The sequence below is a fragment of the Festucalex cinctus genome, chromosome 11 (assembly GCF_051991245.1).
Source record: "Festucalex cinctus isolate MCC-2025b chromosome 11, RoL_Fcin_1.0, whole genome shotgun sequence".
Taxonomy (NCBI): Eukaryota; Metazoa; Chordata; class Actinopteri; order Syngnathiformes; family Syngnathidae; genus Festucalex; species Festucalex cinctus.
Genome location: NC_135421.1, coordinates 17766494 through 17786202, shown reverse-complemented (window position 1 = coordinate 17786202; position 19709 = coordinate 17766494). Strand labels below are relative to the sequence as shown.

The following is a 19709-nucleotide window of genomic DNA, read 5'->3' as shown; positions in this document are numbered from 1 at the left end:
CATAATTTTCAACGGGAAGAGTGCCTCACCCAGCTTGTGAAATTCAGGTCTATGAACCACTGTCATGACTAACACATCCCCTACATGGCGACGTTGCATCGCTTTGGATTTGTCATCCCCACAGATTTTGAGGCGAGGAAGAGAAACGCCAACTCGTTCAGAGTATTTCTCAGATTTTTTTTTTTCTATTTGAAAAAAATACTTTTGTTTTGGTAGGTTTGCTGCTTATATTGTCACACAATATAACACAATCCGTCAAGTCGGTCGTGAAAGTTTAAAGCCGACAGACGTCCTTGAAGCTCACCACAGAGTTAGTGAATTGTAAAATCCAGATTTAATATCAGTCTCAGGTGTGTTGAATTACTCAAATGTAACATTAACATAGAAAACGCATGTTCGTCTACAATCCAAATCTAGCAGGTGAGTTTGTAAAAGTACAAATATGAGCATGACTCGATGAAGCAAGACGGAAATGGAGTAAAAAAACAAAAACAAAAACAAAACAAACAAAAATAAAACGGCTCATCGTGTTTGCCAGTCCACAACAAAAGGCAACAAAACTGCGCCTTCAGCAACAGCCCAGCAAAGGGCTACATGGAACGTACAGTATATATACTCCTTATAGAATATAATAATTTCTTTCTCATATATAGAACTCTACTATGAACAGACAATACACAATTGTATACAAAGTAGAAAGCCCCCCCCCCACACACACAAAAAAAAACCTTCAGTTCATTTCAGACCCTCATCAGTTTTGCAATGCAACACAAGGCAATGAACAAAATATACAAAATAATAAACAAATAGGAAAAAAAAAAAAGATTAAACAACCCTGCAAAGATGAAGATGTGGGAGGAAGATGGATGTTTTTCATGTCAAACACAAACAACAAAATACACATTTGGGCGCTAACAATCAATTCAGCTTTTTTGTTTTGCGACATGAAAGGGAGAACGTAGCCAAGTCTAACATAAGATGAGACAACCTTTATTCATGCCAGTGTCACTCGAGTAAGTAAACACGGAGGGATTTGGCTAAATAGGAAAGTGTAAGTAACGTGTAGCCATGAAAAACAGTTTTTCAAAAGGTTGAAGGATAATTATATTTCATTACGGTGGTGCCTTAAGATGGGTGTGACCTGAGTTTTTCGAGATACAATCTGTCAAACCTTGACTTAGGAGTCTGCTAGCTTAATGCTAACACATAATGGGAAATGCCTAAGATGGGCTAACATAACTAGCATCGGTGACGCTGTGCATTAACACTCTGAGAAATGGATATTCCAACAGTGGAGCATAACTTACAGATAAAAAACAAAAAACAACAATATTCAACAATTCTTTATCCTCTGCAAAGAATGACTTTTATCACTAAAGCCTGACTGATTTTTCTCTTTCGCATTCATTTATATTCGGAATTGATTGTATTATAAGACCATCTCCTTGTACGTTAAATCCATGTCTACATTATACTGCCCCAAGTGGTCAAGGCACACGCAACAGAAGGGACAGCACAATGGCGATTGAATTGAAAGGAAAAAAAGGAGTAAACCAATTTCCAATTTATGACGTCTTTACTATCTTTTTACAAAACACATTCCAAACATATCAGTTCTGAGCATTGTCACGGCAACAAATTAAACTTAAAAAAAAAAAAGTTCACGGCTAGGTTGAGAAAATAAAACCAGGTAATACGGTGAGGCTACATAAGGGGGGGTGGGGAAAAAGGACAATTAGGGAGCAAAAAAAAAAAAAAGACAAAATGTGGTGGCCATGTTGGATGTGCTCACACCTGCCACACGCGCCAGCAGCTGACATTTGTGGAGCAGATGTGGAAGCAGCTGCACCTCTGGAACCTCCCAGGTGGTACACTGGAGTAAAGGAAAAAAGCACCTCGTCATGAAACACAAGGCCGGCGACTCTTTCCATCCTCACATGGCAAAACTTTCACGGCGACGCCCTTTTCTTGGAATATTCCACTTCTGATGAATACTTCTGCTAATGACACTGTGTTCCACATTATTAGGCACATCTGGATGAAATTACAATATCGTGGAAAATTTTTATTTCGTTCAGTAGTTCAAATTTTTTATTTCAACCACATCAGATGATAAATATAGAAATGATGAACAAATTGAATTTTTCTCTATCTATTGAATCTTGAGAGCTACTTATTAGCAACTAATTAATACAATGGGCTACCAGAAATAACACATTTGCTCAAATAACTAGACTAAGTGCAATTTCTGCAGAAATTGCGTGAGAATGCTGAAAGCTGAATTACCATTAGCTTAGCATCTGCATTAGCTTAGTATGCTAACCTAGCATGCTAAATTAGCATTATCTTAACATTAGCGAAGCATTATCTTAGCATTCTAACTTAACATGCTAAATTAGCATTAACTTAGCATTAGCTAAGGATTATCTTAACATTAAGATTAGGTTAGCATGGTAACTTAACTTGATAACTTAACATCCTAAATTAGCATTATCTTAGCATTAGTTAAGCATTATCTTAGCATTAGCATTAGGTTAGCATGCTAACTTAACATGCTAACTTTCAGCATTCCCACAATTGTGAAAAAATTATGTAAATATAAGGTAATCATAAAAAAATGTTTTTGGATAGGAAGGATATAAATGATGTTTTATGTTTCATATACAGCACTTTGTATACAGCAATGCTTGTTAAATAAAGTTGAGATAAATAGAAAATCAATTGTCAAATGATCTCTTCTTACCACATTAGTAAGAAATTCCATCAAACTGTTTTTTAAATGAACTTCTAAAAGAAATTAACTCATCCACAAAATGTACATTTTTAAATGTACTGAGTCCTTTTTTTGTTGCATTTTGCTGAAACAGTGTTACAACAAAATGTCTTCTTTTTTGCATTACATGGCTGTTCTTTAAAAAAAATATATATTCACGATGGGGTTGAGGTCAGGGGATGATGACTTTTCCTGTCAAATGTTTAAGTTAAAATCAGTAATAATTTGGAACACAGTGTTGGTAAACCCTTTTTTTTTTTTTTTGCCTCCAAGATTAAGCAACAAGGAGATGATGGATATTTGTCTTGCTGCAGGGAACGAGAAATGTCACCAATCAAGTTTGTGCCACAAACACGCACACATGGCACGTCTTGTCTGATTGGAAAGAAGAGACGCCCTTTTTATTGAGCCCGGTTTTTAAGGCATAGCTTTATAAGCAAATATCCAAAAATATCCGTACGATTTCAAACGGTAAAAAAAAAAAAAAAAAAAGGCACAAGCTCAAGTTTTTTTTTTTTCTTCCACTGTCAGTCATTTTGGAATGCGAACACCTGCGGACCAGATTACATACTGGAAAAAAATGGGAGCAAATTGAATCTCTTTGTTCCATTCGTTCAGATAATGAACAAAAAAAAAAAGGCAGGAATGTTCCAACTAAGTGCACAATCACATTCGTAATATCCTCCGCTGGGTTTGGATGAAAACGGGCGCACAAAAAAGTAGACAGATGATCAAAATCAGGATGCGGATGATCCGTTTTTGACTGGCATTAAAAAAACAAACAAACAAAATAAACGTGTTGACTGTGTATGAAAAGTACTGGCACTAAAGGCTGCGCAATGGCGGCGTCCATTTGTACATATCAAGGTAGAGTTACATGAAAATTCTGTCGTGTGGCGTCCGTTTTCTCGTCCGTCACACCAGCAGAGTGTTGGGAGTGGTTTGGACTCGAGACACGTCAGGATGGCGCGTTCGCGCAAAGTCTCAGTGCTGGAAAGGCAAACGCGGCCCATTTTACATGGGGGGGACGTCTTCTTCCATTGGCTCCTCGTCAACCCTAAAAACAGTACAAAAAATAAATAAAAAATCAGCAAGTCTCATTTTATCATGACAACTGTTTTTACTTCAGAAAACGATCAAATTAGTAACACAATCCCCTCCTTTTTTTTTTTTTTTTTTTTTTTTAAATCACTATACGAGTGTGATTATGTATCTGTATTTGTTTTGTGTCTTTGTTCATCTGTTAGTAGAGTAAAATGGTCAATTTATTACACAATACCAAATGAGAATTTTTTTTTTCTTTTTGTTATCTCATACTTGGGAAACACCCTGTATAAAAACAAAAACTAATACTAAAACTAATGAAACAATCACTAAAAATACCAAAACAAAAACTAAAGCTAATCCTAAAACTAATAGACAACAGAACATTTTTTAGAAAAAAAATACAAATCAATGAAAATAAGTGCTTGAAAAACAAATTAAAACCATCTTAATTTCATAAAAATAAAACAAAAAATAAAACTAATAAAAACAATATAACATGTTTTTGAAAAATAAAAATTAATGAAAATAAACGCTTGAAAACTAATTAAAATCATCTAAATTTCATTAAAAAAAAATAAAAAAATAAAAAAAATAAAGCTAATACTAAAACTAATAAAAACAAAAAAATCGAAAAATAAAAATGAATGAAAATAAGTGCTTGAAAAACAAATTAAAACTATCTCAATTTCATAAAAACTATTCGGGCTTGAAGTGTTGGCAAGTCGACTAGAGCTGTCAAAATGAAACAATTAATCGACAAGTGATCGATTATCAAACTAAGCAAAAACTATTTTAATAATCAAGTAATCGTTTGGAGCCATTCTTTAATGGAAAATGGTCCAAATCGTCTGATTTCAGCACATCAACATTTTAATAGTTGACTGATTTCCGGAGCCCTTCATGAAGGAAGACCGATTATCTTCTGTTTAATCCAAATAAGACTTTTGCAAACATCTGTTTTTACTTTAGAAAACAATGATCAGATCGGTAACACAGACCATCAACCCCCCCCACCCCCTTTTTTTTTTTTTTTTTTTTTTTTAATCACTATACGAATGTGATTATGAACCAATCACTGGTTAATAAATAGTCAGGAATAAATAATCAGGAAGATAAATTAATCGATTGAATAATCGACAGATTCATTGATTCTAAAAATATTCAGTTGACAGCACTAAAGTCGACTTTATCACTCCGCAATGACAGTTCAAGCTTATGCTCGTATGGTAGTAAAGTGCTAATCATGTCAATTTGTTAAGTGGAAGTAAGACTTACTTGTTGGCAAAGTGCTTGTTGGCGACGGAGAGCGAGGCCATGGCGGAGACGGTTTCCGCCTCGTCGGCGTCCCGTCGAAGGGCTTCGCTCAGAGAGCACGCCAGCGTGGAGGCGGAGCGATGTAGCGAGCGCCAGTACTTGCCTGCCACAACACAAACATGACGACGTGCTTCAACGACATGATTATTACACTTTACCAGAAACTAGAAAGAAAACATTTTTGTACATGAAATAAAATGTGAAAACCATCAATGGAACGACATTTTACGTTCACAAAACTAAAACTGTAAGTCGAGTGGAAATGTCCGCTTCAACTAATACATTTTTAAAGTTAATTTTGAATGTGGTTGCCCTCTTAAAATAATCGCCCAAAGTCATTTTTTTTGCATAAATGATGTTTTTTACCTAAATCATCTCCTCATGATGCAAATGGTTCATTTTTTGTGTTTCCTGAAAAATCTGAAACAATGACTTGGCCGATGTATTTTTTGAAAAATCGATACAACTCATGTCATGATTGTCATGCAACTAATCAAACCTGAGCAGCAGTTATTATGCACTACAAATTTGCACTTCAATTTCACCTGTACAGTATTTGTTTTGTGGCTTCGTTCATCTGTTAGCAAAGTAAAATGGTCATTTTACTACACAATACCAAATGTGATCTTTTTTTTTCTCATACTTGACAAATACACTGTATAAAAACTATAACTAATACTAAAACTAATAAAAACAGTAACTAAAAATATCAAAAATTTCTTTTTTGAAAAATAAAAATTAATGGAAATAACTGCTTGAAAAACTAATTAAAACCATCTCAATTTCATAAAAACAACAAAACAAAAACTAACGCTAATACTAAAACTAATAAAAACCATAAAACATTTTTTGAAAAATGAAAATTAATAAAGAAAATAAATGTTTGAAAAATAATTAAAACCTGTCAATTTCATAAAAACAACAAACAAAACAAAAACTAAAGCTAATACAAAAAATAATAAAAAATCAAACATTTTTTGAAAAATAAAAATTAATAATGAAAATAAATGCTTGAAAAACAAAAACCATGACAATTTCATAAAAACAATAACAAAACTAAAACTAAAGCTAATACTAAAACTAATAAAAACAAAACATTTTTGAAAAATAAAAATTAATAATGAAAATAAATGCTTGAAAAACTAAATAAAGCCATCTCAATTTCATAAAAACAATATCAAAACAAAAAATAAAGCTAATACTAAAACAAATAAAAATAATAAAACGTTTTTTGAAAAATAAAAATTAATGAAAATAAATGCTTGAAAAACTAATTAAAACTATCTAAATTTTATAAAAACAATAAAACAAACTAAAGCTAATTCTAAAACTAAAAACATTTTTTTGAAAAATAAAAATTAATGAAAAGAAATGATTGAAAAAAATAATTAAAACCATAATTTCATAAAAACAATAAAAAAAAAAATTGAAAATAAATGCTTGAAAAACTAATTAAAACCATCTCAATTTCATAAACAAAAGTCAAAACGAGATAAAAAAAAAAAAAAAAAAAAAGAATAAATAAAAATCGCAACTGTCCTGGTTGCGTCCGGATAGCAGTTTGAACATGCTTCACAATCACATCCAACATCATATTGATATGAGAAGTTGCAATTGTTGTTGTTGTGACTCACTGTGAGCTTCAAGAACTTTCTCCATGGAGTGGACGGCGTTGTCGTTCGGTCTCCGACGCAACACGTCATCCGGAATGGGCCCCAACTGAAACAAAAAAAAAACGAAATCAGCGTCATCGCCACGCGACTCCCGACGACCTCCGTTAGCAACTCGTTTCGAGGTTTCGTCATTGGACGCTCATTTCGACCATTCCTTTAATTTCATGGACATTTACAGCCGGCGCCATTTTATGCACGTTTTGTTTATTTGAGCGGATTCGTAAACATCAGCAAGCTGTCAATTTCAATCACCAGAGTTATTATAGTTTTGGAATTTTTCATTTCAGTTAGTTTTGAGTTTTGTTTTTTGAAATTTAGTTAGCTGGGTGGTTCTGTTAGTTTTTATTAGTTTTAGTTATTTAATAAATGCTTCGTTTTTTTTAGTGTGTATAACTTGTAGGCAATATTTAAAAAATACCATGGAAGTGATGTCATCTGAAGGTACTTTTCTATTGGCTGCTGCTAGATGACGTCACTTCTGTGTGTATCAATTGTCCTTTTTCTGGCTCATCTCAAAATAAATCTACTCAAAATCACATTTAAAATCATCCCTAATAGCTCATGCATTAAATTAATTACCAAAGACTAAAACAAACGGCATTTTTACTATAATGCTAGTTAGTTGGAGTTAGTTTTGTAAACATAAAATGCAGTTTTAGTTTTCGTTTTTTAAAAGTCATTTTCATTTTTATTTAATTCAATTCAAAAACACTATTTGTCCCTGAGGGGCAATTCAATTGCATACGAGCAGTGTTAAAAAGCAGGCATTATACCAATAAACATAAAAAACAAAAATACTACAGCTCCATTCCGTTTTTATTTTATTTCATTAACGAAATTGTTTTTTGAATTTTAGTTTTTTCATACGTTTTAGCTCAATAAAATAACCTTGGCTGGCATATGTCACAGTAGAGAAATTAGATGGGCGGGTGGCTATCGTGACAAAATTTGTACAATTAGCAGTCCTATAATATAATATTTATATATTCTTGATACTTTTTTGAGCACTATAAATTGTTAAAAGCAACAACCAAAACAGTAATGTTTTCTCTTTTTTTTCACATTTTGTGGAATATGGCTTAACTACAAATTCACCATCAGTAATGTAAAACTTGCGCAATGAATAACAGAGGACCTACAATGGAACCCTGTGGTACTCCGTCGCTCCCCACTTAACAACACTACACGCCTAAATGTCAGACACTCCCTCTAGACATTTTTCGTTTTTATTTTTATATCATTAACAGAATTGTTTGGTTTTTTTTTATTTTAGTTTTTTCTTTCGTTTTAGTTCACTAAAATAACCTTGATTAGCGCTGGCAGAAACTGGATAGGATACGTAATGTTGTCTTTACGCTGCCACGACGACATCACCCGACTTGACTGTGAGCAAATGTGGGAAATGTTAGTGTGGCTTCAATTTTGCCGCTTGGCACGGTAACCTCACATGAACTCTCGCTAGGTCACCTCTTACAAGCCAAGATGTGGACGAGCAACTAAGTTGCTGACACACGATTAAAATGCTCTGCAGTTCCACACCTACTCATGCTATGACAAAAAAATAAAAAATAAAAAAATAAAAAAATTAAAAAAAGTGGACAATGTGCTCTTTGTACTGTGACCCACCCCAAGGACACATGGAAAAAGAAAAAGTGCTTGCTCACACCAAAGTATACACGCGAAGTTCAAACACAATTCCTCACCACTTTTGTGTCCTTTCAACAATCCATAAAGTGGTTTGCATATATACATACATATATATATATATATATATATATATATATATATATATATATATATATATATACATATATATATATATATATATATATATATATATATATACATACATACATACATACATACATATATATATATATATATATATATATATATATATATATATATATATATATATATATATATATATATATATATATATATATTTATTTATTTATTTTATTTTTTTAAACGACCATGTATAGTAAGGCGTTTTTTTTAAATTACCATTTTTGTTTAAATTTAGATTTCTTTATTTCTTTTAACGTACACAAAGACAATGTTGATGTTGACGACTTAAGTCAACTTAAGTCGACTTAAGTCAGATTTCACCGTTAAAGTCAATATTTACATCCAAATACTTTGTACGGTGATTTTTAAAAACATTTGCGCGACCAGGAAGAACCAATATTTCCAGTTTCCGCACGGACATTCATTGCTGCCGGACGGCAGAGCGGAGCCAGTTCATGCTTAAACACAGAAATGTGACACGCCTGATGGCAGGCCGACCTGCTAGACGGATGTTCGTTGCTGGTGGTAACAAACAGCACAGCTTTAAATAACTTTAATATTGCGTGATTAACGTGGAAAATTAATGAAAAAGAAGGTGCTACGGACGAGTCGAAACGGCGTATCTAGATGACTCCCTGTAATCTTCTGCTGAATGTGGAGGAAGGGATCCCCGTCAATTAGCAGGGTCACAACAGGAGTGTCAACCACCCCCTTATAAGTATAAGCACAAGAAAACGTCACATTTGCTACTTAAGAGATTTCCCAGCGACAAATTCTCGAAACATTTAGTTGAAAAGTTGCCTTCCCCCAGCCGGTCAAAAGCAGACTAACGTCGTTCACTCGCTTGAGCTCTCTGTCAAACTGAGGTCAGGGGTTCTCGGGGGTTTGACGGGGCTCACCTCAGCGAGCGCACGGATGGGGGGGGGGGGTTGTGGAGGCTCAGTCTGTCTGCGTGATTGACAGCCGGGCCCCATGCTTATAAACTTTAATGGCTCATGTCAGGGACCTCTGGGGGTCCCCACCTGGCAGGAATGGCAAAGACGCTATATGGAAGCTTACAAGGTCCACGTTGGTGACATCAATCCAATATTGCGCGGGTTTCTACAAAACGGTGACTGATGTCCTGGCAAAGCAAAGTGAGACGCTGCGGAAAGCCACGAGCTAAGCGCGAGGAATGCGCGCCGGCCGGTATAAACATTCCAGGGGGAGGCTGAAACAAAAACAGTGGAAAAGACGTGAGATTCCACTCGTTCAGCAAAAGAAAAGAAGCGCACAAGGCGCCCATTGTTTACTGTTGTGGCGGCGTCCATGTGTTAGCAGTCACCAAAACCTGTTGATTATGTCACGCTAAAGCGAGCGAGCGAGCTAATGGCGTGTGCCGTGAAAACCAGGTGATCTTTTCCACCGCTGGGTCAAGTCAGGCCCCCCGAGAGGGGGACAGGTGAATTTGAGCGTCTTACTGTAACCGCAGCGAAAACAAACTTCACAGCTGCCAGCAATTAGCATGTTAGCCTGTTGTGCATCACATCATTGCTAACAAGCTTGCGTCCCGAACGGGGCAAACATCTGTTTGCGAGCAATCATTAATTAGTCCCAATTCGGTGGCCAATACATCACTCAGAAACCGATTCGACTTCAGCATTACGCGCCGCATCGACGGCAACGTGGAAAGTCCGCTTGCCGATTCGGTCGCCGCTCTTCTTGCGGGTTCATTTGAGTCGCTTTCAAAAGAAACCCAAACACACATGATAACACGGCTTTTCCGAACCTGGTTATAAAAGGCGGGATATATTTCTCACGTTGGTGAGCAGTAAAAGAGTGCAAAGGACAAGCTAGGTAGGCGGTGGAAAAGAAGTCACATGGCACGATTTAGGTGCGTCTATTTTTTTTAATTTAAAGTAATGGTTAAGAAGTTTGTCAATTTTGCAGAAATCAAACCAAATCTCGACAGGACTGCAACTCATTCACTGCTACACTTTTTCAATTCAGGTTTACCCAATTTTCCTGTTGCTTTAGAGGATGTTGACTGAAACCCACACAAGATCGTGTTCTGTAACCAAGGTTTATTATAGTTTTGGAATTTTTCATTTTAGTTAGTTTTAATTCATTTTCAGGGTGGTTCTGTTAGTTTTCATTAGTTGTTTAATAAATGCTTACTTTTAGTTGTTTTTTTTTTAACCTAGTTTCAGTATTAGTTTTAGTTTTTTGTTGTTTTGTTTTGGTTTTTAAAGTGTATTACTTATGTGCAATATTTAACCGTCGGCAGTATTGTGACCCGTTTTGGGCTTTTTGATAGTTCTGACCAAGTCATTTCAAAATAAGATATGGCCCAAGGGTTTAAAAAAAAACAAAAAACAAAAAAAAAAAAACACCATGGGAGCGACATCATCTGAAGGCGCTTTTCTATTGGCTGCTGCTAGATGACGTCACTTCTATGTAACACAATTTCAAATGTCCTTATTCCGGTTAATATCAAAATAAATCTACTAAAAACATTATTTAAAATCATCCCCAAAGGTTCATGCATTAAATTAATTACCAAAGACTAAAAACGTTGGACATTTTGCGATAATTATAGTTAGTTGTAGTTAGTTTTGTCAACAAAAAATGTAGTTTCAGTTTGTTTGTTTTTCGTTAATGAAATTGTTTTTTGAATTAGTTAGTTTTACTTAAGTAAAATAACCTTGTCTGTAACAATATTAACACAAAACCTACCTGAAGAAGATGTAGACTGTCTAAATATTTGTCAAAATGTTGATTAATATCCCACACAAAGGTCGTTCCATGCCAAATCCCAAAAATCTGAACAATTCCGTTATAGAAGGTTTAATAATGAATAACCCAGAAATTAAAGTAAGAAAAAAAGAACATAAAGCAGTACTTGTTTGATATATCAATCAGGACATGATCAAAAAAACAAAAACAAAAAAACAATGGATCCAAAAACCATACCAGCACCGAGCTTTTTTTCTCCTCCTCGCTGCAATGCACCATTTGATGTTTCCCAGCCGCATTCCATATCCATTACCGAGACCTTCACTGATATTACGATAAAGGTCCTCGCTTCCTGTTTTGATACCATCAGGGACATTTCAGGCTCTTTCTGCTTGTCAGGTATGAAAATGCCAAGCATCTAAATGTGACCCAAAACGGCTGACTGACATCACCAGTTGGCAAGTCAAGACAATTATTTTTTTGATTTTGATTTTTCAGAGGTTGTGTTCAGGTTCCCTACAGTATGAATGAACGTTTCACCACGACGTATGCGCTTGCCAAAATTGGCAAGTTTTCGGCTTGTTGAGGCCCACGAGAAGCCGAGTCATTCTTTGGAACAAAATGGATTCCAAGGGGGGCAATCACAAACTCCTTGAGTGGACACATGATGCAAAAACAACAAAGAAAAGATGATGGAAATAAGCCAGGTTGGGTTCAACGCAGGTTTCCTCAACGCTCCACTTCAAAACGATTAGCGTTTCCCCGTCGCATCTGATCCCAAGTGCCGCCGACCCCGTGGAAAGAGGTGCGAGGGGTAACCGCTTTCAGATGTGCGTCGGGCCAACGGGGAGTCCCGCCGGGGTCGCCGGGCAAATTGACGCTCAACGCCTCCCGCCTATATTCAGATTTTCAGCTCTCCGCATCACCCCGTCCAAGTCGTCATTTTTTTCTGCGGAGTGTCTGTCATGTGTATGACGAGTGTCCTTGACTTGGAAAGTCCTCAGCAAAAAGTTCATACTGCTGCATCCAAATTGCAGTTGTCATTAAGAGTTTGGCTGCACGGTAGCTCTGACTCAGATTGCTGTTAAACAGATTGAAGTTATTGATATGTAAGCAATAATAGAATATTGATATTTTTCATATATATCCTTGTGCACCGAAGCATGAGAGAGGGCTCCATGTTTAGTGAAACAAGCTTACTCGAATGCACCATTTACTCTCGCTATTGTCTAAAAACAACATTCAGACTTTTGATCTTGAGGCAACATAATGCTGCTTGGCTCCTGCAGAACACTCGTTAGACAGTTTAAAAACCTTATAACGGCAAACGTAATATAAGACATTTTGAGCCCTCTATTTCATGAGTATAATTTTTTTTCGCATTAAAACCTGGACATACATGATCTGACACATGCATTGCACGGATAATCCATTAGATGGCAGTATTACCCATCTGATGGCTTTTCCAGCGGCCTTGCAAGATCGCCCCAATTGAGAAAGCCTATACTTAATCAATAGTGGCAAATGTTCTTTCTGATTTTTGGAAAAACAAATATGTTTGATGTGTCTGTTTATTAATATATTTTTGACAGTTATAAATGTATGAATTTAAAGCATTGTGACCGGATGTATCAAATATGATACAATTTTTTATTTTTTTGCATGTTCAAAATGACCAATTAATACTCTATTCATAAAGAATCAAATTTTTCTCTCATATATTTCATGGTTCGTTCATGCTTTATAGTGTTTTAAGTGTCCAAAAGAATTAATAGATTTGTTCTCAGGCTATTTTTAGGATAAATTGTGCAAAAAAAAATCATGCTGGAGACAGATCAATAGCATCAATTTGTGGGGGGGGAAATATGAAATTGACCACATTTGGGGTTTTTACCACAGCACGGTAGTCCCAAAACACGAGAAGACGTTATCTTAGTTACATAATGGGGAGCAGAGGGAGAATAACATGAGCGCCTGCGAGGACGCACTCCAGCTTCTCCATCAGCTCCAAGAAAAGGTGGAGGCGGCTTCTGCGAGTCGCTATTCTGCCGGGTGCCATCAATCACAAAGCTGCGATCCACGCTCCAACCTACACACTCCCACAATTAACCTTTTGCCTGGAAAGCTGTGCCTCTGCTGACTTCCTGTCAGAGTGAAATGACTCTATCTTGGACTCCGTGTCCGACTCCAACGAAAACATGTGACGGAAAAGGGACTTTTAATGGCATTTAGACAAAAAAATAAAAAATTGGCCTGCCCACCCATCAAGTGTGAAATTAAACAACCCAGTAAATCTTTTGCCAATTTCTGAAAAGGTACCAGTGAGCGAGCCCTTCTGACGAAATTTGACACCAAGATCTGAAAAGTTCAATCATGTCAAAGCCAAAAAGGTAAGCGGTACTGCATTAGGTTTTGTTGGATGCACAGATTAGCATAAGCTAAGTATGAAGCGCTGCCTTCACCAGTGAAAATTACTTCATATACATTTCTCAATTTTTGCAAGTAGAAGCCGTTTGCCTTGTTCAACCCGCTCGTTCTTCCCGTGTCGTCATGGTAACGAAAACTGTACTCAGCATTGGTTCTGTATTAGTATATGAAAACTGTTTTTAATTGTCAACAAAAATGCCGAATGTGTCTCCTTTAAAGGGATACTTGACTCACAGCCATTCTCAGCAGTAAAAAGTTAATATTAATATTTGTCTATAATTACTTGGTGTCGACTGAAGATGACATCACCTGTGCTGAGGAAGTAGGTAAGGGCCAATCATGGCTCAGTTTACCGACCAAACCTGGAAAACAGGTGAGCCATGATTGGCCGTTACCTACTTCCTCAGCACAGATGATGTCATCATCAGTTGAGAGCAAGTAGAAAAAATAATTTTCAAAAGTATTAATTCTACATGAAAAATAAAGTTACATTAATTATGGACAAAATATTAACTTTTTACTGCTGAAAATGGCTCAATGAGTCAAGTAGCAGTTTAATATTTTAAATTTATAGTACAATATTTTTATTTGATATTCTTCATGATATTTTTTTATTTTTACCTCATATCCCTGTATTTTCTATTATATGTATATTGCTACTGTGATATTTTTGTTGGATATTTTTCTTTTTTTTTAACTTTTCTATTATATGTATATTTTTTCCTGTCATTTTTGTTGGATATTTTTCGTTTTTTTGTTTGTTTTTTACTTTCTATTATTTGTATGTTTTTTCTGTCATTTTTGTTGGATTATTTTTTTTTTTTTTTTACTGTCATATTTATTGTTGGATAGTTTGCATTTTTGTGTTTTCCATTAAATGTATATTTTTTCTGTCATATTTTTTGTTGGACATTTTAATTTTTTGATTTATTTTTTTATTATATGTATATATTTTTTCTGTCATATTTTTGTTGGATATTTAGCAAGTAAAAAAATACTTTTAAAGGTACTAATTGTACATGAAAAATAATGAAGTTACCACATTAATTACAGACAAAATATTAACTTTTCACTGCTAAAAATTGTTCAATGAGTCAAGTATCCCTTAAAAGTTTTCCAACAGTTCTTGCACACATCTTACTTTTTGGCTAAGGTAATTTTACACTCCTAGAACACTTCAACAATCTCAAAGTGAGAAAACACACAACAACTTTTTATGAATGGTTCTCGACCATCATTTATCCAGTTTAAAATCAGGCTCACGATTGCTTAAAAGTTGCTTGCACACAAGACAGTTGGTGAGCATTTTATGAGGATTTTTTTTGTCCAACAGTAATTATCCTCCCTCCCTCCCTCGCGAGCCTGGCTCTCATCTTACCTCATTGCCGAGCAGAGCGGAGACGCAGGCCTCCGACGCATCGCATATGGCTGTGAGGTCATGACCCCCCTCCAGGGCGAGTACCAGCCGACCGCCTGCCAGAGCCATCAACTGCTTGGTCAGGTAGCCGAAACCTGGACGCACAGGAAATGACAAGCAACCAGGAGGAGGAGGAGGAGGAGGAGGAAGGGAGGGGAAAAAGGCAGACCATGAAGCTCGCACTTCCTTTTTGGAAATTGATCAAAGAAAGAAAAAAAAAAAAAGGGTTCTGGGCATGGATTTGAAGAAGGGAAGCAATCCACGAGAGGAAGAAAGGTGTGTTGTGAATTTATAGAGGACATAAATATGAGGCAGGTTTCATTTTAATTAGCTACAGTATATGATGCCTAAACTGGTTGATTCACTCATGAGAGGAATTTCAATATATAGACTTGTTTTATTTACAACAAGGTCAGGATGTAGTTTATTGTTGCATCACTTTCAAAACAAATCTTCACTGCACGGACAGGACATCACAATTATTCATCTTGATTTCAAGTAGGAGTGGCTGGGTTAAAAAAAAAAAAAAAAAATCGAATAATCAATATCAAATCATTTCTTTAATATTTCTTTTTCCCATGAATAATATAATAATATTAATATAAGAAAATAGACATTTAAAGGCCGAGTTATTTTATTAATTTTTTTTGTATTTTATTGTTTTCTTGACATTTACTGTACACATGAATTTAAAAGTCTTTTCATACATATATAAAAAAAAACCTGACTTATTGTACTTTATTAAAGTAGCACTTAGGAACTTTTCAACCTTAATCAAATATTTTCATAACTCTTCTGATGAAACGTCGACTTGAAACTAGTGGAATGGTACCTTTGCCATGGCCCGAGGGGGTCTGTATCATTTACTGGCACTAAACAATTTTGGAGGAGGATGGTGGGAAGGAACACTGCCACACAAAAAAACTACAAATGTCCGCTCTACGGTATACGTCACTTCCCCCTTTACCCATTCGTTACACAGGCGGAAATCAATTTGACTGGCGTGAGCTCAAAAAGGACAGAATGCGCTTGTCCTCATGGGAAATGTGGTCTTCCTTCAGGCATAATATTACCGCTTTGTGTCTATATAACGCTGCCATAAATCAACATAAACTGAGAGTTCCTTAGTGTTACTTTAAGACAATTCAGAATATTTTCAATGTATAGTTACAATGATTGAATTAGAATTATGAAAATATTTCTATCTCATCCTTGCTGATGCGAATGTAATTGTGTAACTCTTAAGTGAATAATTATTACGCTAAAAATCAGTTAACTATATGATTCCTCCACAAAATGTAATTTTGAATTTAATGTTTGTGGAGTTTTTATCATATCCTTGATATTTAATGTTCCATAATGAATCAATATCGGATTGAAGTGAAGTGAAGCGAATCGAACCGAACTCTTGCGAAAGGAAATTGAATCGAATGAGGAAGTTCAAATCGATACGATCCCCAGCCCCAATTTCAAGCAAATTGCATTTCATATATTTGCCACTTACATTTGCCAGTCAGCGTGTATCCACCCAAAGGTGGCGCATGTCCGTCCACTGGGTCAAAACCCGAAGAAACCAGAACCACGTCTGGCGCAAACTCGTTGGCTATCGGCATCACCACCGTCCTGCAAACACAAGCAACAGCGCAAATGTTCGGTTGTTAACTCCAAATTTAATGAACATGTAACAACACACGGCAGGTTTTAGCAACAGGTAACCTCAAACACGATTGCACCCGATGACGTGCGGTCCGACTCTCTACTTCTTCTTCTTTTGGTCCTATCTGGCCGCATTTCATTAGCAGTTATTTTTGTAGCATGGATGTGAAAAAAAAAATGCTGGCTTGAACGATACGGCCGCTGACAAGGCCAAACAAGGGAGCGCTCCAAGAAACACAACGTTTCCTGAGAAAAAGAACTGTCACTCCACCCATTCCTGAGTGCAATCAAAACCACAAAGTCCGGATCAGCAAATAACGACCTCTAAAAAATGTATGATATTCCCCTTTTTGATGGGATGAAACTGTCTGCAAGTTTAAAATTGCTCTTGTCAACTCAAATCGATTTACAAAGAACGGAAAGAAATGATGAACAGCGATAATAAAGCTTCACACGCTCCCAAAATTCTTATTGTGGGAATGCTGAAGCATTACTAACAGTATTTGCACAATTTCACATCTAATGTAAACTTTTCCCCATTCATTTTCAATGGGATAGACATTGAACTTTTTCCAAGTATCACTTTCCACACCCACTTCCATACATATAACTTATCATCATTACCAGGTGTCTGATACTGCTCGGTGGCACAGTTGGTAAAGCACATTGTCCAGTAACAAGGAGGTTATAATTTAATAATTTATATCTCAATTGACTTCATCAGCATTCCACATGCATTCAAATCTTAGCATTCAGCTATTAGCATTTAGCTTTCAGCATTCCCATGCAATTTCACCAGAAATTGCACTTAAGTCTATTTTTCAATGGGATCACTTTCCACGCCCACTTCCATACATATAACCTATCATTACCAGGTGTCTGATACTGCTCGGTGGCACAGTTGGTAAAGCATTGTCCAACCAGGAGGTTATAATTTCATAATTTATCTCTCAATTAACTTCATAAGCATTCCACATGCATTCAAATCTTCGCATCCAGCTTTCAGCATTCCCACACAATTTCTCCAGAAATTGCACTTAGTCTAGATATTATTATTATTTTAAAAGCAAAAACACACACCACACACAGCAATTGAGTGTGTGTGCAGCATGTGTGCACGGAAGTGAACGTCACCGCAGGACTTTCTAGAAACGGTAATTTTGAACATTCTAATTGCATGTGTGTCAAGTAGAGGAGATACTTCTAAAAGCGGACGGGTGTGGTGAATGACAACTGCTGGTTGACATGCAGATCCTGCAGTGCTTAACATTGCCTGTTACATACGCACTACACGCTCACTAATGTAAATTTTGAATTAGTAAGCACAGTCAAAATTGTTAACATTTGAGTAGAATTGGCACATTCCAATTGGGACCAAATAATAAAACCATACAACGGTTTCTCAATGATTTTGAAAATGCTTTGCAAATAGTCACCGCAGGGCCGAGTACGAGCTTCCCGGAGACTTTTAGTGGCTCTGAACACACATTTTTGAAAGGCCTAGACTAGAGGGAGTGTCAGACATTTAGGCGTGTAGTGTTGTTAAGTGGGGAGTGACGGAGTACCACAGGGTTTCACCGTAGGTCCTCTGTTATTCATTGCGCAAGTTTTCCATTTCATAAAATGGTGAATTTGAAGTTAAGCCATATTCAACAAGAAGGTTGTTGTTTTTAACAATTTATAGTGCTCAAAAAAGTATCTAGAATATTTTATATATTATATTACAGTACTTCTAAATGTACTAATTTCGTCATGATAGCCACCCGCCCGTCTAACTGAAAACGCAGCAGCCAAATAGAAAAGCACCCTCAGATGACATCGCTCCCATGGCGTTTTTTTTTTTAAATATTGCGCACAAGTCATACACACTTCACAAAATAATAATAATAATAATAATAACAATAACAATAATAATAATGAAATTAAAACTAAACTAAAACTAAGCATTAAAAAAAACTAATTAAAACTAACTCAATTAAAAAAACATAACTCAAAACTAAATAAAATAATAAAACTAAATAAAATAATAAAACTAAATAAAATAATAATTAAACTAAATAAAATAAAAATAATAAAATAAAAAAATTAACTAAAATGAAAAATTCCAAAACTATAATAACCCTGATCCCAGCTGATTTTTATTCAAGAAGTGAGCTACAACCAACTAGATAACTAGAGAAGTTAAAAAAAAAAAAAACCTACACATAAAAAAAGCCAAAAAGGAATCACTGGAGATGGACTCTGGACCAAAAATATCTGCCTGAGTCACCAAAAGGGGAGGCGACATCAACAAATGACAAAGTACGGATGTACATGTTGGCACGATGGATGACATCATCCACGCACCAACTCAGCCCTTTTCCTTTTGTGTCTCCACAACACGTGCTAATTTGGAGCGACACGCGACGGCGGCGAGGGAAAAACCTTGACCGCCACGTTTCCTCGGAACGCTTCCATCCACCTCGTCCGAACCTTGAGCGCGCACGGAGACGCTTCTGGGTCGCAATGATAAAAACAGCTGCTGTAAATTTGTGCCTCCCACCCCACCGGAATAATATCGTGACATGTTAAGCCAGGAAGAAGCTACAGCAAAGCAGTTTGCAGACTGGCATGTGGGAGGAAGACGGAATTTAGAAGGAAGATCTATTGACCATGTTTTTTTTTTTGGGGGGGGGGGGGGGGGGGGGGGGGGGATAACATCATCTGTTAAAAAGTGCATAATTGCTTGAGATTAATCTTACAGCTGCACAATGAAATAAATACGATTCAATAAATTAATTAAATTAAATTACATTGAATAAAGTGCAGTGAACACTGAAGCGTTTCTGAGCGGTTCTTTTCTCCAACCCGCGTTTCATTCCTTCTGACTGGATTGTGTGAATTTTCGTCACTGTGT

The 19709-nt window shown here is 36.0% G+C and overlaps 1 protein-coding gene across 8 annotated transcripts in view; it reads right to left on the bottom strand.

The window, feature by feature from the left end:
- Positions 1 to 315: 315 nt before the first annotated feature.
- The window catches only part of LOC144030189 (histone deacetylase 4-like), a 112407-nt gene continuing 93013 nt past the window's right edge, over positions 316 to 19709 (bottom strand). For 5 of the 8 annotated variants that reach the window (XM_077536253.1, XM_077536254.1, XM_077536256.1 and 2 more), the window contains 5 exons: positions 16662 to 16780; positions 15119 to 15339; positions 6769 to 6853; positions 5096 to 5237; positions 316 to 3830 (listed from right to left, as the gene is read on the bottom strand). In XM_077536253.1, coding sequence (XP_077392379.1) covers positions 3788 to 3830; positions 5096 to 5237; positions 6769 to 6853; positions 15119 to 15339; positions 16662 to 16780 — 610 coding nt within the window. In that variant the 3' untranslated portion in view covers positions 316 to 3787. Of the gene's footprint in view, positions 3831 to 5095; positions 5238 to 6768; positions 6854 to 15118; positions 15387 to 16661; positions 16781 to 19709 lie in introns of those variants that run through there. The other 3 variants (XM_077536255.1, XM_077536261.1, XM_077536260.1) reach the window with 2 other exon arrangements.